General features: G+C 29.4%; 2 protein-coding genes across 3 annotated transcripts; one reads left to right on the top strand and one right to left on the bottom strand.

Annotated features, from left to right (window-relative positions):
* Positions 1-855: 855 nt before the first annotated feature.
* On the bottom strand, positions 856-12,769 carry LOC107165110 (uncharacterized). Of its 2 annotated transcripts, XM_015513195.2 has the most exons (9): positions 12,009-12,767; positions 9,206-9,460; positions 8,164-8,521; positions 7,210-7,863; positions 5,697-6,035; positions 4,993-5,339; positions 2,266-2,873; positions 1,912-2,183; positions 856-1,854 (listed from the first exon to the last, which is right to left on the bottom strand). In XM_015513195.2, the coding sequence occupies exons 1-9, from the start codon at positions 12,267-12,269 to the stop codon at positions 1,778-1,780; spliced, it is 3,171 nt and encodes a 1,056-aa protein (XP_015368681.1). In that variant the 5' UTR covers positions 12,270-12,767; the 3' UTR covers positions 856-1,777. The 2 variants fall into 2 exon arrangements, with proteins under 2 accessions (XP_015368681.1, XP_015368680.2); XM_015513194.2 differs by having other exon boundaries at positions 856-2,183; positions 12,009-12,769.
* Positions 12,770-14,951: 2,182 nt separating this feature from the next.
* On the top strand, positions 14,952-21,570 carry LOC149060732 (uncharacterized). The gene is made up of 4 exons (XM_089230479.1): positions 14,952-15,021; positions 16,112-16,258; positions 16,336-16,500; positions 19,058-21,570. Exons 1-4 carry the CDS (start codon positions 14,952-14,954, stop codon positions 21,562-21,564), a joined length of 2,889 nt encoding a protein of 962 aa, XP_089086605.1. The 3' UTR covers positions 21,565-21,570.
* The last annotated feature ends 4,217 nt before the right edge of the window (positions 21,571-25,787 follow it).

The following is a 25,787-nucleotide window of genomic DNA, read 5'->3' as shown; positions in this document are numbered from 1 at the left end:
AAATTAAGATTTAATTTTTAAAAAATGTTTGTTATATATTATTTATTAAGTCAACATTTTAACAACTCGGGAACTAATTCGGATATACCCTTTGTAACAGCCCGTGAACCAATTCGGATATACCTTTTGAAAGAACCCGGGAACCAATTCGGACGTTTCGGAACCAATTCGGACACTTCGGCATATTTAACATAGCAGGTAGGTAATAAATAATAACAGATCAAATAAATAGGTATGCTAAAAAAAAAATTACAATACAATACATGAGCAAAGTCCCTAACCTCCCCTCCACTTGGAACACTGCTAAGACCTGGGTAGCGAGGAACGCTAGAAATACATTGAGCATCAGAGAAAATATGTAAGCAATTGTATTCAACCTTCATTAATTATATTTTAATATTTTTCTTCTTTAATAGCTATTATTAGAAAAAAAAATTTAGCTATCAAGTTATTATTTGTAGTTACTCAAAATTAATTTAGTATAAAAATATTATTTAACAGATATATGATATGAAGTTTAAATATCAAATTTAACAAATGTAATGCATGATACTTAAAGTTAAATATTTATTTTTGAGTCCTTTTCTCCTTCTTATAGATATATTTAATATTATTTGAAATATTATATATTAATAGGCTACAAATTGTACATTGAACTACTAAATTTTAGATTTTATAAAGTCTAAGAGTCTATGTATTCAGATCTTAAAGGAACATTAAACAGTTTGTACTATCATGTTACTTTCTCATTTATACAAATTGATTGATTAAATATTAAATAACACAATATATAACCTACATAAGAAACTAGCAAGTTGCTACCATTGTAAAATTACTCAATAAAATACAAAGATATATTGAAATGAATTTTGTGGATACTCGTATAGTAACGTATATTTTATATTATTAAAAATATTTAACAACAAACAATGATAAAAGAGAAAAAAAACTATAACAATCTCAACAATAACAATGATTGGCAATAAAATATTATTATTATAAAACTAAAACTATACATACATATATATTGTATAAATTGTATACATATATATGTATGTACATATTTTTAAAAATATACGTTTGTCTATAATTAAAATCATAAAAGTCATACTATAAATATCTATTATATTTCAAAACATAAACGTACATCCAGTTCGTATACAATTTACACATACAACAATAATTTTGGTATGTTTTTGAGAGGAGGGTATTGTGATAAATAAATATGAAACAAATATATGTAACTGTCACACAAATTTGAAAAATTCTAACAAAAATTAAAAATATATGGCGCTAATGAATTTATTATTTAATGGAAACACATCAACGCTCATATCAACGTTTAGTGTCTCCGTCACTATTACTATTAATAAACAAAAAAAAAACAAAACAAAACAAAACACTACAACTATTGTAAAACTATTTAACACTACCCACAGACTTCCATACTAAACTAGATAAATAACCCGGAATGTTTTGCATATAAACAGTTGATGTTTATTTTCCAAGTCTTTGGTTGTAAATATAGAAAAATACAAATTATATACTATTATATATTATACAATATCAATAACTATATAGCGATAGAATGATTTATCAATCTCTATCCATGTTAATTTTCCAACCAATATAATGTGTTATGATGCCTCATTTGATTACACGAGTTTTATTATATCTTACATAGTTTAAAAGTCTGTGATGTCTACCACTGCTATTAACGCCGAAACACCACCCAGAATACATATAGGAGCAGTGTGACGACCACCGAATAATGTAATTACCGCAGACAGGCCTCCAGCATTTCGACAAACAGCTTATTCATTTTGACAACAGGTGTACCACCGCCATCATTACCTATGGATGATAAATGATTAGCCGCTGTAGATTGCCTAGGAAAACCTATTTCAGTACCTGTAGGGACTGTGATCTGTGGTTGTGGAGCTGGTGTGGCAGCACCTAATTGTTGCTGATTTTCCCGGTGAACTCGGGTCCAGTACTGCCGGATTAGTTGATCGGCTTGCCGAAGCGCAGGCAAACACATAAGCAATTGTACGAGTTTAGACGAAGCAGAATCTGTAGATTCTGCGTGATGAGAATGATGATGATGATGGAGTTGTTGATTGTCAACTAATGGAGTGCTTCCACAACAATCGTCATCGTCCATCATTACATTGTTGGTGGTGCTGTTTACAAACAAAAGTGGTAATAAGTATTAGTAAATAATAAAAAAAATCCATTTTTAATAGCTTTAGGCATGTTACTAACCCGACGACAACTACTGTAGCCGCAGAAGCTTCTGTAGTGGATATGGTTGTATTGCCGCCAGTGGTATCCATACGTTGTTGTGGTTGATGATGATGCTGCTGTTGGTGATTGTCAACGACGACAACGATTTCGCCACCATTGTCGAGCTGATTTGGGGCAGTATTGTTGTTGCTATTAATGTTACAGCAACAGTTACAGCAATTTGTAGTCATTCCACTGGCATCAGAAGTGGTGGTTCCACCGTTGCCACAGCAATCCATAGACATGCTTGGCGCAGAACAACAATTAGTACCACCATCACAACAACAACAATTCGGTGCTGACGCCACGGTCATTTCAAGATGGGTTTGAAGAGCACGAGCAATGGTAGAACGGAACTGTTTGACAGCTGATGGCTGCAGCTGCTGGACCACCACTTCTTCGCCTTTAGACGTCGATTTGTTGGTACCGAGGTTTTTTCCAGTGGATGTCGCTGTCGTTACCGATGATGATGCTAATGTTAGATCATCTGAATTAGCCAAAACTAACGCCTTGAGCAGATAGTACTGATCGGAAGTCAAGCCTTCACCACCATTTACTGCCTTAAATTGTCGAACTATATGAGCTGACTAAGCAGCACATAAACCATAATAAAATATTGTTAATGTTATGCTTTTAATTTTTATGTAATACACATAATTGTAATAATAAACTATAATAAATTAATTTACGTAATTTAAATTTATTATTATTATTTTACGATCCAAAATTAATCAAGCTTGAAGCTATACTTTATTCAGAATAAGAACAGACCGCACTCGAGCATAGGTACGGCATACAACCTGTGAAGTGGTGAGGACGTGCTAACTATACCCCAACCTACGAGAGTACGACTGTAAACCATGCATCTCCCACTATGGGCACCATTCCCATATGTATACAGAGGTATGGTTCGAGATATGGGAGGGGGGCCGATGCGGAGCGACGGACAGGTTTTTGCGACTGGATTATATAGCCTGACTTCGTCTGCCGCTCATTGAGCTCTTAGAATAACCTGAGTATATATAATGGATTTGTAGAATTCAAATAATTATGCCCATATCAGTGGCGTAATAACGGGGGAGGATAAACCCCCCTAAATTTCTATAATGGATTTTTTTATACTATGAGAAAACTGAAATTTAGGGTGATATGACAATTGAAAATAATAACATGAATAAAAATGAGTAGTCTATTAAAATGTACAATATGTTTTGTTATGGTCAGGTGTCAGATCTTCCAATATGGAACAAATTTAAAAATTAACCCCCACCTCCCTCCCGAAATTTAGGTCTCAGTGCGCCACTGGTCTACATAGATATTTTACAGAGATAATTGCGTATAATGGGACGATGCTCTGTAGAGAATACTAGAAAATTAACACTATTACACCAGAATATTAATGTAATTTTTTTATAATTATGACTTCATAAAATGTTTCACGAATAACGACGTGTTATTTTTCATTTTGTTTGAGATAAATGTAATAAAACTACGATAAGCAGTTTATGCAGAAATAACGATTGGTCGGCATATTATGCAAATAAGTATTAGATTGATACAGGTACAATAAAGCTAACATAAACTTATGTATTAAGGATGAAATAATAATGGGCTATCAAATCGTACTTTTAAATGCCTATTACAGTTATCTACGTATCTTTCAATTACGGATAAACGGAAAATTTACAAATAAACTGTAGTAACACTTTCTTTTAAACATCAACATTCAAAATATTATTAACTACTTTTTTAAAATCTTATGATTGGTTTTCGAGTATACTCATATCTTTTTAATTTTATGAAATCGAAGGCTCCCGCTAAACTTGATGTTAATAACGTTAGCCTTAGCTGAGACTTCAATGGATTTCAGCCTATGGGTGTACACTAATACAAATCGAAATATCATCATACATATATTTCAAACCTTTAAGAATAAAATAAATTACTACACACGCTTGCACTTTGATATAAATTATTTTTTTAAAAAAAATAATAGCAAATTACTTTTATTCATAGAATATATTTGAAAATTAACATTATATAGACTACTAAAAATTAATTTGTTATTTTTTACTATAATTTTTAAATAAGAAATTTTCTTTTGTTTATTTTAATTACAGTAGTACCTCGATTTTCCGATTTAACTGGGGCAGCGTTTAGTTCGGACACTGGAAATTGATTAAAAATAATTTATTTTTACATATAATTATAAATTGTATGTTATTATGTATAATATATTTATTATTATTATAGAATTACATTATGTATTAAGAAATATATGATCCAAATAATTACATATGGGAATATATTACCTTTTGACGAAATTCGGGTAGGAGGGTATATTCGATAATAGCGGATGGTTCATATAACGGAGATTCGGATAACTGAGTCTATACTGTATTTGTATATTGCCACAGAAACGCAAATCAACAATAAACAAATTTAATTTAATATAATTCCGAACAAAACTAGCATGCTCCTAAATATTTATCCAATACACTGTACCTAAAAAAACATCTCTGATCTTTAATTTTTTTTTCTTGCAGGTGTAAATTATCTATTAGCATACTATCTATAATTTATACTAACGACATTATTTATTTTAATAAATTATTAAAAAATTATTTTAAGGATTTTTAAAGAAAACATTATGGACTCATAATTCATGTATATTAGTAAGTTTTAAGGTTGATCCATAATACTAACCAAGTTGTAAATGTCCAGCACAGTTGGAGTTGTTATCACTCCTGTACCGCTAGTCGTACTAGAGGTGGTAGTTGAACCATTTGACGATGAAGTGGCGCTGTTGGTCGCAGAACAACATTCTCTAGCCAACTTTTCGTCCAACCAATAGTCTGTAGCATACCGCAACCTAAGACCATTGCCACTACATTCTTCGCTGACAACGCCAATACTATTAATGTCACTAATACCGTCACCATTTTGACCATTAAACTGTTCCAAAGAACGGAATGCCGTGGTTAATGTCAATAGTTCTGCCCAAGTCGATTGCAATAAGCGCATTTGGTCATTGAGCGACAGGTCAGTGAACCCTGCAGGTAAAAATAAATCTGTCGATAGTAAATCAAACCTAACCCTAACCTAACCTAACCGATATCAAAATTATTAATGGATGTTAAATCGATTTGTCATATAAACCAAGTGAATTATCGTTGATAAAAAAGGAATAAAATACGCTACCTTTAAAAACGAACGATGAAACTTTGAAAATAATTATTTATTCACAATTTAATTTATAACAAATTCATTTTAAACACTAATAGATCTAAAAATTTGAAGAACGTTTTAATATTACGTTCTATTTAGCATTAAATTTTGACTTACTATGTATCTATAAACTATGTAAATATATATTTATGTATGCATAGATAAATTAATTTTATACAAACCGGGTATCTGCTTGGCCCAACCAATGGTGCTTACTAACTCTCTGTCATATAGTTCAGCGAGAGTATGCACCACCATAGAAGCAGCCACCGTTGGTGACGACGATGCTGATGCTGACGACGAGGATGATGACGATGACGATGGCGAAGATGTTGATGATATACCATCTTCGACTAGACTACCACCCATAGTCACTGCAGTTGCCGTTCCTTGTTTCACCCCCAGCGTCGAGGACTGTGTGAAAAACTCCATAGTGATTGCAGCGTTAGTTGATCCGTCCCCGACACCTAATAAGGTTGGCATCTCAGGTTCACATTGTCTAAGGGCTTCCAACATTTTTTCTAAGAAAACCAAACGATCACGGTTTATGTTTTACAGCATTTAATAAATATTATAATATTCAAAACAAAAATATTTATATTTATAACTACTAATTACACTCCATACGATGTTTTAATATTTAAGAGGATGTTAGCGCACTATTTGTTTTCTCTCTCTCTCTCTCTCTCTCTCTCTCTCTGCCCACGCTCAATATAGACAAAACGCTTTATGAAAAATCATTTTTTTAAAAATATTTTTAAGTAATCTGAGAGTAAAATCAACCATTTCAAAAAGACGGAGAATAATATTTTTGAAGGAATCAAACATCGATTTACCTAAATATTGTCTCAAAACAATTAAAACATCATTAAAATGTACAAAACTTTTTTGTTTATTTTGAAATTCGAATATAAAATCAAATAATATATTATATTTAATATAATATATAGTATCGATATGTCATTCCCTCAAAAATATAATTCTCTATCCTTTATGTAATAAGTCATTTTACTCTAAGATTATTTAAAAATATAAAAAAAAAATGATTCTGCGTTTTGTCTAAGTTGTAAGTGTGAAACCAGGGATTCCAGAGAAAGAACACAAATAGTGCACTGATATCCTCTTAAGAGAACTGAATCCACATCTTTTGTCTCCATCTTATGAACATATATAGGAAACTACGTAACATACCAAATTTGCATTCAGGTCGTTCAAAAATACCAAATTTGTGTAATTAACCTAAATATTAAAGTGAATTTATATCATCCAACTTAAAAATGAGAATATAATCTTTAGCTTCTTATAGATTTGTACTAATATTTTAATTTTAAAGCAAGTTAAGTATTATGTAAAATAATACAATTTCAAAATGCTTATGTTGAAAAAACTTGATTTACAATATTAATATTGATAAAAAAAAACCTTAGAAATACCCTGTACATTATTCTTATTTTTAAGTTTAATAATATAATAACTCAAAATTGGTGATGCTGAACACAGATTTAAGACAACGATAATGTGATGGTTCGGTGTCTTTTTAATTTAATATCACAATTTAACTCAACTGTCAGGTTTTTAAAGATATTTAACACAAATTATTAAAACATTTAAAATTTAAAATTCAGCGACTCTATAATTAATTTTCTAAAACCTTTTAAAACTATTTCATAAAATAATAACACCTTTAAGACTTACCACATTCCCTAATTGCATCAACAGCCGGTGTAGAATCATTACAACAACACTGCAGCTCAAACTCTTGTTTAATACACACACCATCGTCATTATTGTTGTTCCAACCACCAGTCACACCCCCATTGCTATTAAGTGATCTATGGTGATGATGCCGGCTGTTGTGTACCGACATTGCTGTGGTTGTACCGTTACTACTATTATAACAAATATTACGAGGCCCTGAAGTCGATTGTTGATGGTGATATGAATGGTGGTGATGGTAGTTTCCAGTGGTAATGATTTTATTGTTGCTGAAAGCATTGTTAAAAGACTGCTGTTGATGGTGGTGATGATGAATAGACGATGCAGCATTGTTATTGTGCGTATGATGATGATGATGGTGGTGAATAGAGTTATTAACAGTTGTCGCTGCAGTAGATTGCTGTTGCACAGTTTGCGGTGCTGATTGGACAACAGAGATCGCTGCAGTAGGTATAGGAGTTGACGGCTGTCTTCGGTACTTCTGACGGCCACCTCGCACCCGATCCAGGCGCACGCCTTCCTTGAGCATACCTGTCCTCAGACATTTCTGCATTCGACATGCCTGACATGCTTTTCGCCGTCGCTTATTGATTTCACAATCTCCACTGGCAGGACATGTATATTCAATGTTACCTTCATATTAAAATTAAGTGTATTTGTAATTTACATATAACTTATATGTACAATTTATAACATTTATATAGCATGTATAATAGTTAATTACTTTCAATTACCATTGTATACTTTAAAATATTTCACAACAGGGAATTTAGTGGTAGTGATAATGGAAGTAATAACAGATAGCTGTTGTAATTATAATGTGAAGGGATACCACATCCTGATACAAGGGAAATTGGAAGCAGGTCGGTTAAATGTGTGTGATGTTTTAAGGAAAAAGGTTTTTAAAAAAACAGAACAAGGGCTTGTACAAACCCTGTATGGTGCGCTTGAAGAATGCCTTGCAAGCTTCACATGATGCAACACCATAATGGAAGCCTGAGGCAACGTCACCGCATACCAGACACAGCCGTCGTGGAGGAGGTGGTGACGAGGAAGTGGCATTGTTACTGTTGTTATTGTTAGAGACGATAGTTACAGCTGCTGCCGTGGTCATATTATGCTGTTGTTGTTGATGATGATGCTGGTGTTGTTGATGATGATGATGATGGTGATGTAAGCTGTCACCACCAACAACGGCTGACATGGAGACATCTTCTTCTTTGATCATTACAACAGTAGTAGGAGGAATTTGTTGCTGCTGTTGTTGTTGTTGGTTATGATGGTGTTGATGCTACAGAAAAAAAGAAAACAACGAAAAGGTAATAGAAGATACATAATAGTGTTTATAAAAGCTTAGTACTCGCAATAAGTGATTTATATAAAGGTAATATTATTAGTTATTACTTGTAACTTTATTACAAATGTGTATAATAGTAAGTATTTTTAGATATCTAGATTTCGTTAGTGATGCATATCTAATCGTAACAGTACATACTACAAATTACAACAAACAACCGATTGCAGCGAAAACAAGGCAGAAGTCAGAGTTATTACATAACCAGCTAGAGATGACATAAATATAATCACCATAATAAAATCATAACAATATGTGCATTTGTATCAACAACATTGGTGATCCACTATTATTATCACACAAAAATATTGCAATAACAATTTTATACGACAATGAATTATTCAAATACAGTCACAAGTATTTTAAATGTTAAATTTAATGTGCATGCGGATATATAACGGCAAGAAATACAAAGTGAATAATAGTATTAATGCCATCTGTCTTTTATGAAACACCTTATAATATTGGTATTCAAAATTATATCATAATTGAATCACTTATTTGAAAATATGACTATTTAAAAAAAAATTTTGAACCCATTTAGTGTTTTAAATGGTAATATTATTCAAGATATTTTATAAATAATTTAAAAAAAAATTAACTACTATTTAAAATTGTTACCTGTTGTTGTATCCCTGCTGCTGCAGTAGTGCTTGAACAACAAAATTGAGCAATCGATGATGGTTGGCGGTGTCGGCTGTTTCCAATATTAGCAGAATCAACAGACACTAGCATAAGTCGTTCTTGGCGATTGGCAGTGGTGGTTGATACTGATGATGATGTGATGTTATCAAATTGCTGATTATGTTGAATCTGAAGTTGTTGATGTTTAGCGGCTGCTGCAGTTAATCTAGGGCGGCGGTGACGACGATACATCTGTAAACAAATAAATACAAAGTAATAATGATATTTAATACAAATTATTGGTAAATATATAATAAAAATAGCTAGTGTAAATTATGGGCATCCTCAGACATTTTTCAAAGGAGAGGAGGAAATTAATTTTTTTTTAAATAAAGATTTTTTCATGCATTTTATGCTACATTTTAAAAGTAATCTATACATGTTTACTTAATTGATGTTTAACAGTTTTACAGATAATGCTTTAAAAAATAAATTTAAAGTTATAGGGGGACAAATGCCTGTCTTGCCCCCCTCTGGGGATGTCCGTGGTATAAAGTATCCCTAAGTACAGTGGTATACAAGGTGGTATAAACTGTATACTTTCAGTAATAACTAATTATTAATTACCTTTCACAAATGAACATAATACATATACATATCATTACAAAGAGCAGAAAAAATTTACACAAAAATGATTATAAATATTTTTAATGGTACATAAACATTAAACATTTTTATACCCACTATTAAACACTTGAATATTGTGTATATAATAAATAATAAATTAATATGTACCAATTTAAATGTATGAATATGTAAATGCATAACCAATTCTTTATAACATCTCCCTATAGTAGACATTTAGTAATTTCTCCCAAATGTCCATTTTGTAGAGTTTTTCTTATAGTGGACCATTTTTAATTCCCCATGGCTGTCCACTATATTATTTGTACGGTTTCACTGTATTGTCAATATGGTTGTGCGTCTACTATCAATCCGATCATAGTAGGACACCTACTATCAGTCTGATAATTGTAGGATGCCTACTATAATCCCGATCATGGTAGGACGCCTACTATAATCCCGACCATGGTGTATATCCACAGAGAATTATTTATCTGACTGGACTATAAAAAAAAACTAGAGGGGAGAGGTGATAAAAGGTTTTTAGTGTACCCAGGCTCAAAATAAATAACCCAAACAATTAGAGCCATAATTCTTCATTTTTGAATAGATATTAAATTTTAATAAATATTGTTTTGATTGTTCAAATTCATTATATTAGCATTAATTGAGTTATAAAATATTTTGTTTAAGATTAATTGTAGAAAGGTTTGATAATAATAATAATAATTACCACAGTTAATATTAACAATGCCATTAAATTTGGGGAATAGGTACCAAACTAAAAGAGGTTTAACTTGTAAGAGTTATTTTAAATTGCAATCATTATTCCAGTAAATTATGCAAGAGGCAAGCATTTTTCAATGATAGCCAAATCAAAAATTGGTTAAAGATTAATGATGAGTAGTTATATAACAATAAAGGATCACTGATTTGTCTATTTTAAATATTCAACGAGACATTACAAATTAGTTATCATTTTAATATCAGTTAGTTTTAGGTAAAGTACATAACAAAAATAATTTAGAAAAAATATGTATCGAAACACGATAATAATTATTTTTTACATTTTATTCATACTTAATATAGGATTGTATTATACATTATAGTATTTATATAGGTATATATTTGTAATATTGTTGAGATTATACTTAGGTACCAAAAAAAATATATATACTAAGGTCATTCAATTTCATATTTAATATAAAAATGTTTAAAAGCCTGGATGATGATTGGTTGGATTAGACAGCTACTAGCAGGTTTTTAAAAATTTTAGTATCTCCATAAATCTGGGATAATTGCAGAATGTGCTGTAAATGGTGGGGCCAGGAATGTAATCAGATAGGTATAATTTTGATTTTTTTACTATAGTAGAATTGTGAAAATAACATTTATTCCAAAAATATATATTATGCATAAAACTATATATAAAATTAGCCGGACATATCAGCCGGCTTAACCATTTTAAACTTACATACTAATTCTGGTTTTTAGCAAGCTGGTAAAAAAAATTGTTATTTATTCTCATTCTTATTTCTGATCATCAGAGTGCTAAATTAAGTAATAATCTACACTAGTACATTGTGTGTTGGTGTTTTCATAGGTGTGCTCTAACAACAAGTTTATAGTCCTAATACATACTTAGGTAGGTATATAATTTATCATTAATCAAAAATAAATTTTTACAAAATTAATATAATTTCCTTTATAATAAAAAATGACTAAAGGTACCTACTACCTATTTAAAAAATTTTAATTGATAGGTTCATGGATTTACTTAGGTACCAAAAAATAAAATTATCAGCAAAAATTAAATCTGATTAATGTACTTGGTACATAGGTACACTTATTTGTTAAAATAACTAATTAGAGATGATAATTAATACCTGGTTAAAAAAATGTATTAGTGACAATTATTAATAAAACACTTCATAACAAACAATTCTTCAAAAAGTATAGAACATGTATGTAACATAATTTATTTAATTAGTTTATTTTTTATAAATATTACCTAACAATAAAAGTTGTACATTGATGGAATGTAAGACATGAACTATGATATGAATATATCTGGAAAATGTATCTTGATTTGTTAAAAATAAATATTTGATAAATAAAATAAACATAACAATATCGATAACATTTGGTATCTACCATGTTATTGATTAATACTCACATCTTCTATTTCGTTTGTGTCGTGTTGCTGTTGATGCTGCAATTGAATCAGTTGATGATTATTGTCATCATCATCATCCATACTTTCTTTCTTGACATAAATAAGAGTTGTTGTTGCTGCTTTGTCGTCTACAGCAAAGTCGTCATCATGTTCGTCTACTCCCACAAATGTCGTTGACGCCGTCACATCAGACTCTTCAACAACCACAGTGGAGCGACGACTACTTCCGCCACCACTACCGACAACATTGACACGATGCATAGCACTCAGTTAGTGACTATCTTACTAGATGTCGGCCTGCTGGCCGACAGCTATGGCGTCTTGGTCTTGCAATCGATGGTAATAGTGGCAACAGAGGCAGTCGTCTGTTCAGAACCGTCCACGACAATTGCATTCATCACGTGTACACAGCGATGGTTTCTTGATACTCGTGTTGCAAGGGCTAGCTTGCGAGCGTCGTATATTCGATTCGGGGAATTCCGTGGGCGCTCAAAAAATAATTAAACCCAGAATCGACTAAACTGTCGGTTACCTAATCGCCATCACAACTGCACAGCCGCCCAGCTTACTCGCTTGCACAAATCAAACGCACGCCCGCCGTAATTGGATAGCGGAGCACCAACACGCGCGCAACCGTCGGCCGTTCACGACGAGTCGACGACTCTTGGCGATATTTTTTTCAATACCTATATTTTGTTTTTTTTTTACGGAGAAAAACAGACACGATTGATGATACCGTCGGTGTGCGAGTGTACATATGTGTGCGTGTGATAATACGTCGTCGACACTGCGCACGCGCAAACACGTCTGCCTGCCGATGCCCGACCACCACTTGGACTATGATATTATTATCTGTAGATAGATACGGCCGAGGCGGTGGTAACTGGTAAATAGTGTATTTAGTTTTGGCAATTTGTTTGCTTTTGCTGACGGACGGACTCTATTTCCTATAAGGCTATTATAAAAAAAAAAAAAAAAATCATAAATTAATCTAATTTTTTTTCTCACATGTACAATAATAGGAGGTATCAGGGGCCAGCGTGCGCGCGTTCTCGTGAACAAATAAAAGCACCGACTGCGGTGTTGTAACTCGTAAGTCGTCGGGTTTGTGAAGGAAAAAAATAGACTTATTACGTACACACAATATGCATCGCACACTCGTGCATTAACGTTTTAAAACGTTCGTGAGTTTATGACGTGTATTACGAAACGTCTGACAACGACTAAAGCTGTATTTTACGAATACCCATAATAATTTATTATATTGAAAATAATATATTTTTTGACACTTAATGATAATATTCGTGTAGCCCGACCAAAGCTGGAGGACACCGCCCCTATAGTTAAAATACCTACATAATAGATTATGTAATATAATAATTTTGTTAGAACGATCGCACTTATATTAAAATTGTAACAGTTGAACTGCTGAAGAAAGGCTGACTGACTTATCTGACTCATCGGTAGTTTATTATTTATGATTTATTAGGTAGTACTATAATCTTATATATTATTGCGATTTCTTCGCATTTCTGTCGTAAATAATATTCAAATAACTCATGTATAAGTTCATGTTTATCTAGGTAGGTATATCGTATTATGAACCTATTTTCTGTCTTATAACCGTAGGTATAGCTGGTATATTATATTATTATGATTGTCATAATATTAAATTACGTCTATAAGTGGGAACGTACAAAATACAAACCAGTAAACCATATATTATTATATAACTACTATATTAGTACTATATTAGTATTTTATTGTACTGGGTCTGCTGCCGAAAAATTACACAATAGTACTTTAAGGCTTTTGTGTAGAAACAATAATATGTAGTTTACATTGTTTAAAGTGAAATATTGGATCATATTGAGGAATGAGGGTGGTAAAATGGTAAATTAGTCAATGAAATATAATGTAGGTATTAGTCCGTTACGAGTTTACCAGGTAAACCGAGGTAGGCTGGGAGAACATATTGACACAACTGAGTAAAAATTATGTTATCACCGACACCAGTATATTCAATTAATATTATTATTTTTTCTGGCTATTAATTTATAGCCTATCTACTATAAAATCTATCCAAAATGTTTTCTATTACCTACTTATCATAATATAAGTATAAAGTATTTGTTACCTAGTTACCTACTTAGTACTAACAATCATCAGATTTAATGAACTTGTTAAAAGTAAAAGTAAACTAACATTAGAATTTAAACATTAATAGAATATATAAACTATAATATTATACAGTATATATTGGAACAATGTATTTGATGAACAAACTTTTGATGGGTGGACATCAAAATGAATAAAAATAATATGCTAGGTATACCTAATAAATATTGAGCTTGGATAATTTATACATATTTATAATGGTTTAAGAACCATGTACCTATTGGGAAAGTGTTAATACAAAAATATAACAAATTACAAATACTGTGATCATTAAAATTAATTAAAACTAATCCAAAATATAAAGATAACAAACAACTAATAATGTAGCTACCTATACTATAAATTAATATTTAATGCTTAATACCTATACTTATTGTCTACATGATTAAAATAATTACATGGTTACATTAATACTACAAGTCTACACGAATGTTTAAATTTTTGAAGATAAATGAATGTCGATTATCGACTACATATTATTATAGTAAATTAGATAACGAAGACCTCTTTTCAAACACTCTATAAACTTGTATTTGATAATAAAATATACACAATCAAGTGTAAACAAATATGTAAAAATATTTCCAATTGAAAATAATGAAGAATGAAATCAAATTAGATTATTTTATTAAGAATAATATCATTTTTCGGATAGATAGATAATACCATTGATTATACATATTATAGATAGCTCACTGAGCGGTTTTTCGGCGGCTTACTATTTGGACAGCACCGTTATACAGCGCTGCGTATGTGTTTTTAATTATGGACATAACCGTTGAAATCGCTAGTAGTCATTGCTACGGCCGCAGCTACCACACTGTTAATTATTGCTGTAATATGCGAATTACGAATATGCCCACTGCCCAGCGTTTCTGACTGTTGCCCGACTATACTTTTGTTAAATTGAACTGAGTGTCTGAGGATATTGCATAGGCGTCACATTGTAGGGGACTTCTACATTGTTTTATGCCTTTATGGCGCAAGGGTACAATTTTGCTACCACAAAATAAATAATGCCATTGATTATATGATACTGATACAATTTTTTTTTAATAAACAGAAGGCAATTTTTTGTCAGTTATTTATTTTTGCTACCCCAGAGTTTTGTCGAATTTTGACACCCGTGATATATTGAATTACAATTCAACGATATAATAATACATCTAAAGTAAATTATTCTGTTAGAAAATGAATAATAAAAATAAACTAAATATCAAACATTCAAACACTAATAGAAACTTATATTAAGGATATCGCAGTGCACCAATTATTGTTTACAATCTGAACGAGGTGCAACATTGTAACACGCTACACGCCTATTTCTGGAAAAATAATTATTTTTAAACATTTTAAGACTGATATATTTAAATGTATAGTGTTGTCCTATGATATTTGGAATTTTGTTTATTAGTTTTTACATTCAATATTCATTACACCGTTGGCTGCGTTGAATTGAACATGTCAACTCGTTCCTTTTGCTTTTAACTTGTTATCAATAAATTTCAATTTTATTAAATTAAATAATTAACTTTCACAGTATTACATTATTACAATACTGTTTATTTTTTTTTCGAACGTACTTAATAAGGAAAGGAATATAAATGTCAGGAAGAAAATGCTCTTTTGCTAATTGCAAAAATGCACACAGAAGTTCAAATAAAGGGTTACGTTTTCATACATTTCCATCGAATACTGATTTAATAAAAAAATGGATTATTAATTCTGGTATGTATTTAGATGTATTTATTTATCAACTCATTATTTATACGAATAATCTTAATGTATACTTAATGATTAATAATTGCTAACCAGTAACCATACTATCATAATATTTTTAACAAGTAATTATTTTTATTCGAACTACGATTTACTTAAATCTATCTACTTAGATTAAGATTTTTGATTCACAATTTTCCTTTTAGGGAACATTGAGTTGGATTTACTAAGCCCAAAACAGTTAAAAAAAAAGTTTATATGCTCAGAACATTTTGATAAAGACCAATATAGCAATCAAAATGATGTTAAATCGAGACTCAATGCTAATGCTATACCCAAAAAGAACTATGAAGGTAAATTTACAACACCCCCCCCCCCCCAATTATTTTTTAAATACTGCATTTAAATAAATTATTTTATTATAATCTAGTCAAAAAAGTTGATGACCCAGTTTTAAAGACAACGTTGGACACTAATTTAAGCTCACCCAAATCTTGGAGATGGAAAATCTCCAATGCTTCTGAAATAAAAGCACATGCTAATAGTAATGTCAACGAAATATTGGATACGACTCCGACTAAGTTTAAAAAAGCGGGTAAGTAGATGTCGCTCTGCTGTAGAGTAGGTTACTATATAGAAGATCAATATAATCAGTGGCGTATACACACATTTTGTGTGTGGGGGGGGGGGGGTCAGAAAAAAAATTTAAACCTATCACATTAAAATAATAAATAACAAAATATAGGTAATTACACTATGTCCCAAAAGTCCCGTATCACACTTAATATCTCCATGTAAAATCATTATATTTAAACGCGGTTTTTTTTACAGCACTAAGTATAAAAATTTTGATTGAATTGCATAAAAATATAAAATTCATTTTTGTTCTTTTAAAAATTAAAAAATTTTCAAAAAAATTTTTACGCATTTAAGAATTTAAAATTTTTAAGATGCCATTTTGTTGAACATATTTTTTAAAACAGTTCAAAAAAAAAATTAAATAAAAATTGACCAAGTTAGAGCAAGTTATGTTTTTGAATAATTGTAGTAAAAAAAATCAATTGTTTCACATTTCAATAATTAAATATCTAATTTCAGCACACGACAATAATTTTACATTCCTAATTAATGTTTTGATTTGAATAGAAATAAAAATAGCCGTGTTATATCGATTGCTAAACAGTGAAATTGGTTACCTATTTTCAAGTATTTTAATTATTATGAAGTGAAATATCATAATTTTAGGTTCACTTTATGATAATTAAAAAACTTAAAAATAGGTAACCAGTTTCATTGTTTTACATTTTTTTACTACAATTATTCAAAAACATAACTTGCTCTAACTTGGTCAATTTTTATTTAATTTTTTTTTAACTGTTTTAAAAAATATGTTCAACAAAATTGCCATTTTAAAAATTATAAATTCTTAAATGCGTAAAAATTTTTTTGGAAAATTTTTGAATTTTTTAAAGAAAAAAATTAATTTTATGCCATTCAATCAAAATTTTTATACTTAGTACTGTAAAAAAAACCGCGTTTAAATATAGTGATTTTACATGAAGATATTAAAGGACAAAGCGTAACCATAAATATTTAAATTTGCGTTTAAATAATATAATAAAGTATAAAATTAATTTATTAGGTGTATTATAAGTTCTATACTATATTAGTATATACATAATAAATTAAATACATGCGAAATATAAAATTGAAAATTGTCGAGTGAAGCGAGACATTTTTTTTTTTGTAATAATTATTTTTTTTTTTTTTTTTTTTTTATTAGAATATTTACAATCTATGCTACAATAGGCATAATAAGCAAATTTGAACAAATACATAAATTTATTTTTACAACATGAACACATGAGGAGGGAGGCCATCCAGTGATAGAACCCAACGTTATTTAAATAATTATTATATAATAATATATTATATCGGTCTGCTGAATTTGGTTTTGGACTTCCTACTAGTTGATAGCATGCCTTTCAAAAAGTTGAAAAGACGCCCCTGAATTAAACAATTATAGTAGGTTTAAACAATTTATTTAATTTTTTCTCGATGTTTCCTTGTAATGCGCTAACACTAAGAACACTATTTTATAAAATTTAAAAAAAAGACAAATGGGGGATCTGACCCCTACATCCCCTCCCTTGTATACGCCCCTGGATATAATGGATGGTGTTAAATTTGAATTCAATAATATATCATTGTATACGAAAAACGATTCTGAAAAAACCGGCGAACATCCAATGTCTAATTTCAAACGATCATAAAGATTTAGTTTGACTTTCTGGGAAGTTTTTTTTTCTTTAAAAAAGGTAGAAAAACTTATGGAGAATCTCTTGTCAAATTTTAAAATCTTAGACACTAACCAAATTTTTTTTATGAATTTCTAGATAAAAAAAACTGCGAAATTTTATGATTTGTACGTATTTTTTTCTAATTTCGAACTTTAGACGCTAATAAAAAACAATCAAATATTTGCTTTCAACTTTTTTTTTTTAATTTTCACTTAAAACAAGTTTTGAAGAATCTTCGCTCAGAATTTAAACGCTAGAAATGTCGTTGTAGGTATGTAAAATTGTATCAATTGCAGTCGAATATTTTCTTTTATAGTGGCTCAGAATGTTCAGATTTGTGCGCATACGAGGACGTTACACCCGCATGTGTTGCCTCCGTCTTATAAGTGTGTAATATCGCAAGTTATATACTCAGTAGAATTTACCTCTTATAAAATTTAAAGGTAAGATTAGATTATTATCTTGGCAATGTATATGCTTTTTATTATTTTTTAATTTTAAAGCGAGTTGTGAGTATCATAAAATTGTAAATTCTTCGGACATCTTAAAATACTCACAACTCGCTTTAAAATTAAAATCTGGAAAATGGAATTGCCTGGATTTTACCTTTAAATTTTACAAGTGGTCAATTCACTCTAATTTTTAAACTAACGGAGCTACACGTATTCTGCCAATTGCAAAATTTGCTATGTTACGCACTTATAAGACGGAGGCAACACATGCGGACATCGCGTCCTCTTAACATACTTAACTGATTTATCATATAGCATGGTAAATAAGCCCATGAGCTCAAATATTACTTAAATTATGGGTAGAATACAAATTATGATCTAATAAATCATTTATTTTTAGGTTCCCTGGGTCATAACAATACTTTATTTTCGCCAAACGTTTTAAAAGTATTAACTCCTACGAATAAATATGAAAATAATTTCAAAATGCATACTCCAACAATGTCTCCAAAATCAACGTTTGTATTCTGTAACAGTCCTTCGTTATCAATTTCACCAAGTACAAAAGCTTGGGTTTCAGAACTAACAACTATTCCAAGTCCACAGAAAGCTCTAGATTCTACTGTAAATTATAAAAGCTTAAGTCCAAAAAAATTACAAGATAAAAATAAAATTCTCCAAGAAAAACTGAAAAACTCTAGAAAATTATTAAAACGAAATAGAGCAGTTATTGCATCGTTAAAAAAAAAAGTTGAAATAAAACGTAATATGGAAAAAAATCAAAATCATAATTTATTTAGTCAAGTGCATTTTCCTTCTGCTAATTCAAAAGCTCTCATGTCCATGCAAATTATACATAAAAAGCGTAAACCTTGGTTAAAGGCTGAAAAAAGATTTGCACTATCACTCTTTTATAAATCACCTTCGACGTATAAATATATGCGAAAAAGTGGTATAGTTTTACCTGGTGAAAGTACAGTGCGCCGATGGTTAAAATCTATAAATTTCCTTCCTGGTTTTAACAAGGAGTACTTATATCATATAAAATTGAAAGTATCAGAAATGTCTAATAGTGATAAAAAATGTATTATTTTACATGATGAGATGTCAATAATGACAGATATTGAGTATAATAAATCTCTAGACTTAATCGAAGGTTTTGAAGACTTGGGTTCCTTAGGTCGTACACCAAAAGTAGCTAAACATGCATTGGTCATTATGGTTAGAGGACTGTACAAAAATTGGAAATTCCCTTTGTGTTATTTTTTGGCTAACAACGGTGTTAATGGGAACCACCTAAGTATTTTAATAAAAGAAAGTGTAAAATGCATAGTTGACGTCGGATTACTACCAACATCTATTGTGTGTGATCAGGGGACACAAAACCAAAAGTTGTTTACGCTTCTCGGTGGAACTGAAGTAAATCCCATTACTGAAATACATGGTCAAAAAATCCATCTTTTATATGATATTCCACATCTAATAAAAAGTCTCAGAAATAATCTACTAACAGGAAATGTACAGATTAAAAATAAAATAATATCTTTTGGCGACGTGATTAAGACATACGAGATTGATATAAAAAATAATACAGCAAGGGCAATGTGTAAACTGTCATCTGTACATCTTTATCCGAATCCTTTTCAAAAGATGTCATGTAAATTAGCAATCCAAATTTTCAGTAATAGTGTCGCGGCTGCAATTAAAACATGTATTCAAACGGGAGAGTTAAAATCAAATACTGCAAAAGATACGGCAGAATTTTTACTCTTAATAAATAATGTATTTGATGTCTGTAACAGTAAAAATTTATATGATATGAACTTAAATAGACGACCATTAAGCAATAACAATCATCATTTATTTAAAATTATTAAAAAAACCATATCAGAATTTCAAGACGCTAAAAAAATTAGTCACAAGGACAAAAAAATATCAGTACCACCGTGTTTTAAGGGTATGATTTGGTCTTTAACATCTGTACTTAATTTATATGAATCAGAATTATTAGATTTTCACAATAATATTCAACCAGAAAATAATAATAAAGAATACTTCTTATTAACAAATAGACTAAACCAAGACCCATTAGAAAATATGTTTTCTATAGTAAGACAAAAAAACGGATATACAAGGAACCCGACTGCTAGAATGTTTCGTAGTTGCTTTGCAAGTATTTCTTCTTTTTCTCTAATGAAGGCGTCGGAAAAATGTAATTGTGAGTTAGACCAAGACGATTTTTTAACTGTGGACATATTAAACGATGTAGACGTAACGCAAAATCAAACTAACGTAAATCACCAAGAATCTGAACCAGTAGAAGAATATAAAAATAATAATAGTAGTAATATAGTTTTTCAAAACTCATCATATAGTTCGTCCTCGTCAGAATCTGAACCTGAATATATGCAAAATTCCAAAACAACACTAGAAGATTGTTCAATTACATACTTTGCTGGGTATTTGGCTAAACGTTGTGTTGACAATTTTAATTGTATAGACTGTACAAATATTATGTTAACTGACACAGAAGACAACGATCCAAATAAAATGTTGATTTTGTACAAAACTTTTGAACATATTGATCCATTAGGAACTGGAGGCTTAAAATTGCCATCTAATTGGCAAATAAATGTGTGTCGCATAAGTTTGACAATATTTGAAAAACATTTTGAAAACATAAAAAGTGAAAATAAAATTCTATCAATACTGAAAAATTTGATTTTAACAAAATTAAATAAGAATAATATGCTAGAATTAAAAAATTTCCCATGTCAGCAGCATGTAGATTATATGATTAATCTTTTATTGATTATTCGTATATATAAAGAATGTAAATGGCAAAAAAAGCAGATACATAACTCAATTAAAAAGATACCAAAATTAAGAATATTTCAACATCAATAAACACAACAACCAACACAAAATAGTTTATTTTTTTATTGTTAATTTATCTATTTTTTTGTATAATTTTAAAACATTTTTAAATTGTCTATATTTTAATGTAAATTAGTACTTAGTAGTTAGTAGTTACCTTATTTTGTTCAAAGAAAACACGTGCAAGTGACAATAATATGTAAAAATCTATTATCTGCATCAGAAGTTTTATCTTTATTTACTTGTATTTTATATTTTGTATATTTATGACCGATGTAAATAAAATGTCCTGTTATGTTTTACAGATTATTTTACAATAATTCATAAAAAATTAAAATAGATATACCTACGGTTTGTTAAACATTTTTTTTATTCCAGCAACATCGATTTATGGTGACCTTGTATTAAATTTTTAATATTTTTTACTTAGAAAAGCATTAGTTGACATAAATAAAAAAAAAATAAAAAAAAAATAATACATTGTTATAATTTATTAAACAGAATAATAATATGGGTCGATCAAAAATGCTCAAATAAACAATTTAATTATTATTAGCTTATATCGGAAACGTGCACGACAATGCGACGGGTTATGGACAAGGGCAATACAATCAATACATAAATCATGATAGCTACCAGCTGGTGACGATAAAAACCTGTTATCCCCGTTCCGAACTCGATCATAGTTATGGTGACTGGAATGAAATACGAATTTATTAATGTTCTTGGCTCTTATCGCCATCTACCGAGAGTTTTATTGTACGCCGCCGAAAAACCGCTCAGTGAGCTATCTATAATATGTATAATCAATGATAATACATATTATCTAAGCGCCCTAATCCCTAAACCATCTATAATTTCCAACTAGTTCCACTTTTTAACTGGAAAATATAATGAAATTGAAAATCTAAGAATTTGTATTTTTTTCTGGTCCTTAGTGACGTCAGACCTACACAATATATATTATTATTGATGGAGTCATAGCCAACCTCGTCATTATACACAATTTTAAGTACCACGAGGCACGAATATTAACGACGAGTCTTTCATTGAGATGCGTTATCTGCGAATGGCTGAATATAATATTCGTCCCATATTTATCACTTATTATCACATGCTATTACTCATTAATTTTTAGTGAGAATGCAGTTATTAAAATAAATATGTGACAAGTAAAGTGTATACATATAAGTACATTACTCCATAGACTTATAATATATTACATTATATATATTATAAGCAGTGGCGTAGCCAGGGGGAGGGCTGAGGGGGCTGCATCTCCCCCCCCCCCCCGAAATGTTAATAAAATTTAAAAATTATTTCAATGGTCTACAATATTCACTCAAAAAGTCTTAAATTGTATTTTACTAATTTTAAATTGTCATCTTTATTTTGTTAGTTTTCTATAGCTTCGGCCGTGCTAATAGGTATTTAATGCACCGCTGTGTAAAAAATTGACCAGCCCCCCCTGGCTACGCCGCTGATTATAAGTCTATGCATTCAGACATGCGCTGATAGCCCGTCTCAACGAGATACTCTTCGCCTGTAATGTGTACAAATGTATAATGCACTTCAAATGGCTCCTTTCATAGGATACGATCTAAGCGTCAGACATAAAACACTTTATAAAACCAATATGTTCTTAGAATTTTTATAGTATTTGATTAGTAGGATCAATAATGTTGGTCATCAAAAATTTGTTTTTCTCTTATCACGTGTTTTATTTCCGGGGACTTTGGTACCTAACTAACATTTATTCTTTATTATTTAAAATTATATTGTACATAACGAAATTATTTTCTTTGTATTTACAATGACAAATAAAGTTCCATTGGTTATTATTAGGGAACGGATTTGAATGCAAATTGCATTTTTTTCTGAATGTCCGAAAACATTGGTTTCCAAGCAAAAAGTTAATTTCATACACCAAAGAATTAAAAAATGTAACTTTTATTTTGCATTTTTAGAGCATTTTTTGAAATTTTTAGTGCATTTTGTGGTTTTTAAGTCATTTTTTCAAAATTTTTTCCACATTCATTTAAAAAAAAAATTAAAATACCTACCTAAATATGTATTATGTTACGAAATTACGAAATTATTTTTGACACGTGTAGACACAAAATATATACATACAAGTTACAACAGATTATTACCCACATTAAGTTAAAGATAAGAAACGATAAACTATTTATCTAAAGTTAATTAATTAAGGTTGTATTGTATTTAAATATTTTTTATTAGATTTTTCATAATAATATGTTTTTTTATAAGTTTTAAATACAAAATTTTGTTTTTATTGAATATATACCCATTTTTAAAGTTTTTTAGGGCATTTTTTTAATGCATTTTTTGATGTTAAAGCATTTTTTTAAGGCATAAAATCGTATTTTTTTAAGGCATTTTTCTTGTTTTTTAGAGCATTTAAATCCGTTCCCTAGTTATTATCTTAGTTATTTTAAGAGAAAAATAACCGACCAAATAATTTTCATTTGAATTATTCTACATAGGTACAGCTATCTCGACAAATTATTCATGTGAAACTTTTATTATTTACCATGTACTTATTGTACTTATCTAATTTGCCCATTTTTAGTTAACAGATTATAAATATTTTTTTGAATAGAAACATAAATATATAAATATATATTATATTTATATAGGTGCCTTATCGTCATAGTAATATATAATAGGTGGTAGGTATTTATTATATATATCCACATCTTCAGGTAATAGCTACCAATGACCAATCTACTATCTTTCTTTCTGTTAAAAATTATACACATTAGAATACTTCCTTGTGCCTTATAATAATGGAATTCGGTAAATTTTAAAATATTAACATAAATAGATAAATTAGCTACATATCAAATAATTTGTATAATATAATATAATAAGCTACATAGTTATATTACTCAATTTGTATTACGATTTTAGAAATTTAATATGAATATGACCTATACAATTGTATTTTATTCAAAACTTTAATTACCAAAGGTGACAGTTTTAATTGAATTGTACTAATTTTGTACGACTTTATAAACGAAATTGATTTTTTATTTTGATTTCTTACGTTTTTTGTAGAAATATAATAAAACAAGAAGAAAACGTACCAGTGTTTTAGTCAACAAATTAGTTAAATACATATATCAACAATAAACATTATCAACATATTTGAATTTGAATTCCAATAATAATATTATTTTATCTAAAGGCATTAATTATTTATTTTTCTCAGAAAACACTTGTTGTAAGCTTACAATAAAATTAATAAAAAAAAAAAAAAACAGTATAATATTATCTGTTAGTCTATTCTAATGAAACGAAAAGTTAAAATATCTAAAACTAACGTCGTGTTTTTCGTTTTTTATTTAGTTTCAATTCGATAAAATGTTTTCATTGATTAAGTCAGAAATATTGACGTAATATAATCGAAATTTGAACGAAAAAGTTAATTATTGAAGAGTTATTCTATACTTTAAATAGGTACTAAGTATAATACTTTATTACATACTATAGTATAGTAACTATACTTGTAAGCATATACAAGCTCGTTAATTATAACTAAGGAGCAATATAAAAGTATTTGTGAATAATTTTATTATTATTTAGTCAAGTTTACTCAGGCATGAGATAATACTACAGTTTACAGACAATTTTCAAAACAAAAGTAAATAATATTTTTTTAATAGACTATTTTCTTTCTATTATCATTATTATTTAAAGTAGATATAATTTAGAAAAATTTTAACCGTATTAAATAAATACAGACCCAAATTAAACACACAATCAGTATAGGAAATATGCATTATAATTATGACGGATATTGAATACAAAATAAATATTTATAGGCTTAGGTATATATCTTTAATCTTTATTATATAAATAAAAATGAAAAATAATTAATTACTTATCTGTTAAATATTATATTATCAGTATTTTGTATTTTGCGCTATTGTTCTATGTGACAATGTTCAATTTTATTATTTATAAATTTATCATATTATACTATTTATTATACCTATACTTTATTATAAATTATAATAAAATATATAATTTTTGTGATATCTTTTTATCTTTTTTATTCCTATATGAAATGATCCATTTAGAAGAGATAGTAATAATATAAATTTATAGCAACCTGATACGTTTTTTAAGTTTTACCATAATTTCTGATAATAATAAGAACCATAAAATAATGGTCAACTTTCATAAATTATACAGATATCTATGGATTTTCCTCTATAAACTGTGAT

The sequence above is a fragment of the Diuraphis noxia genome, unplaced genomic scaffold, assembly GCF_037042655.1.
Source record: "Diuraphis noxia isolate RWA-SAM2 unplaced genomic scaffold, SU_Dnox_SAM2 contig0001, whole genome shotgun sequence".
NCBI lineage: Eukaryota > Metazoa > Arthropoda > Insecta > Hemiptera > Aphididae > Diuraphis > Diuraphis noxia.
Note: the sequence above shows the minus strand (reverse complement) of the source record. Positions and strands in the feature narration are given on the sequence as shown.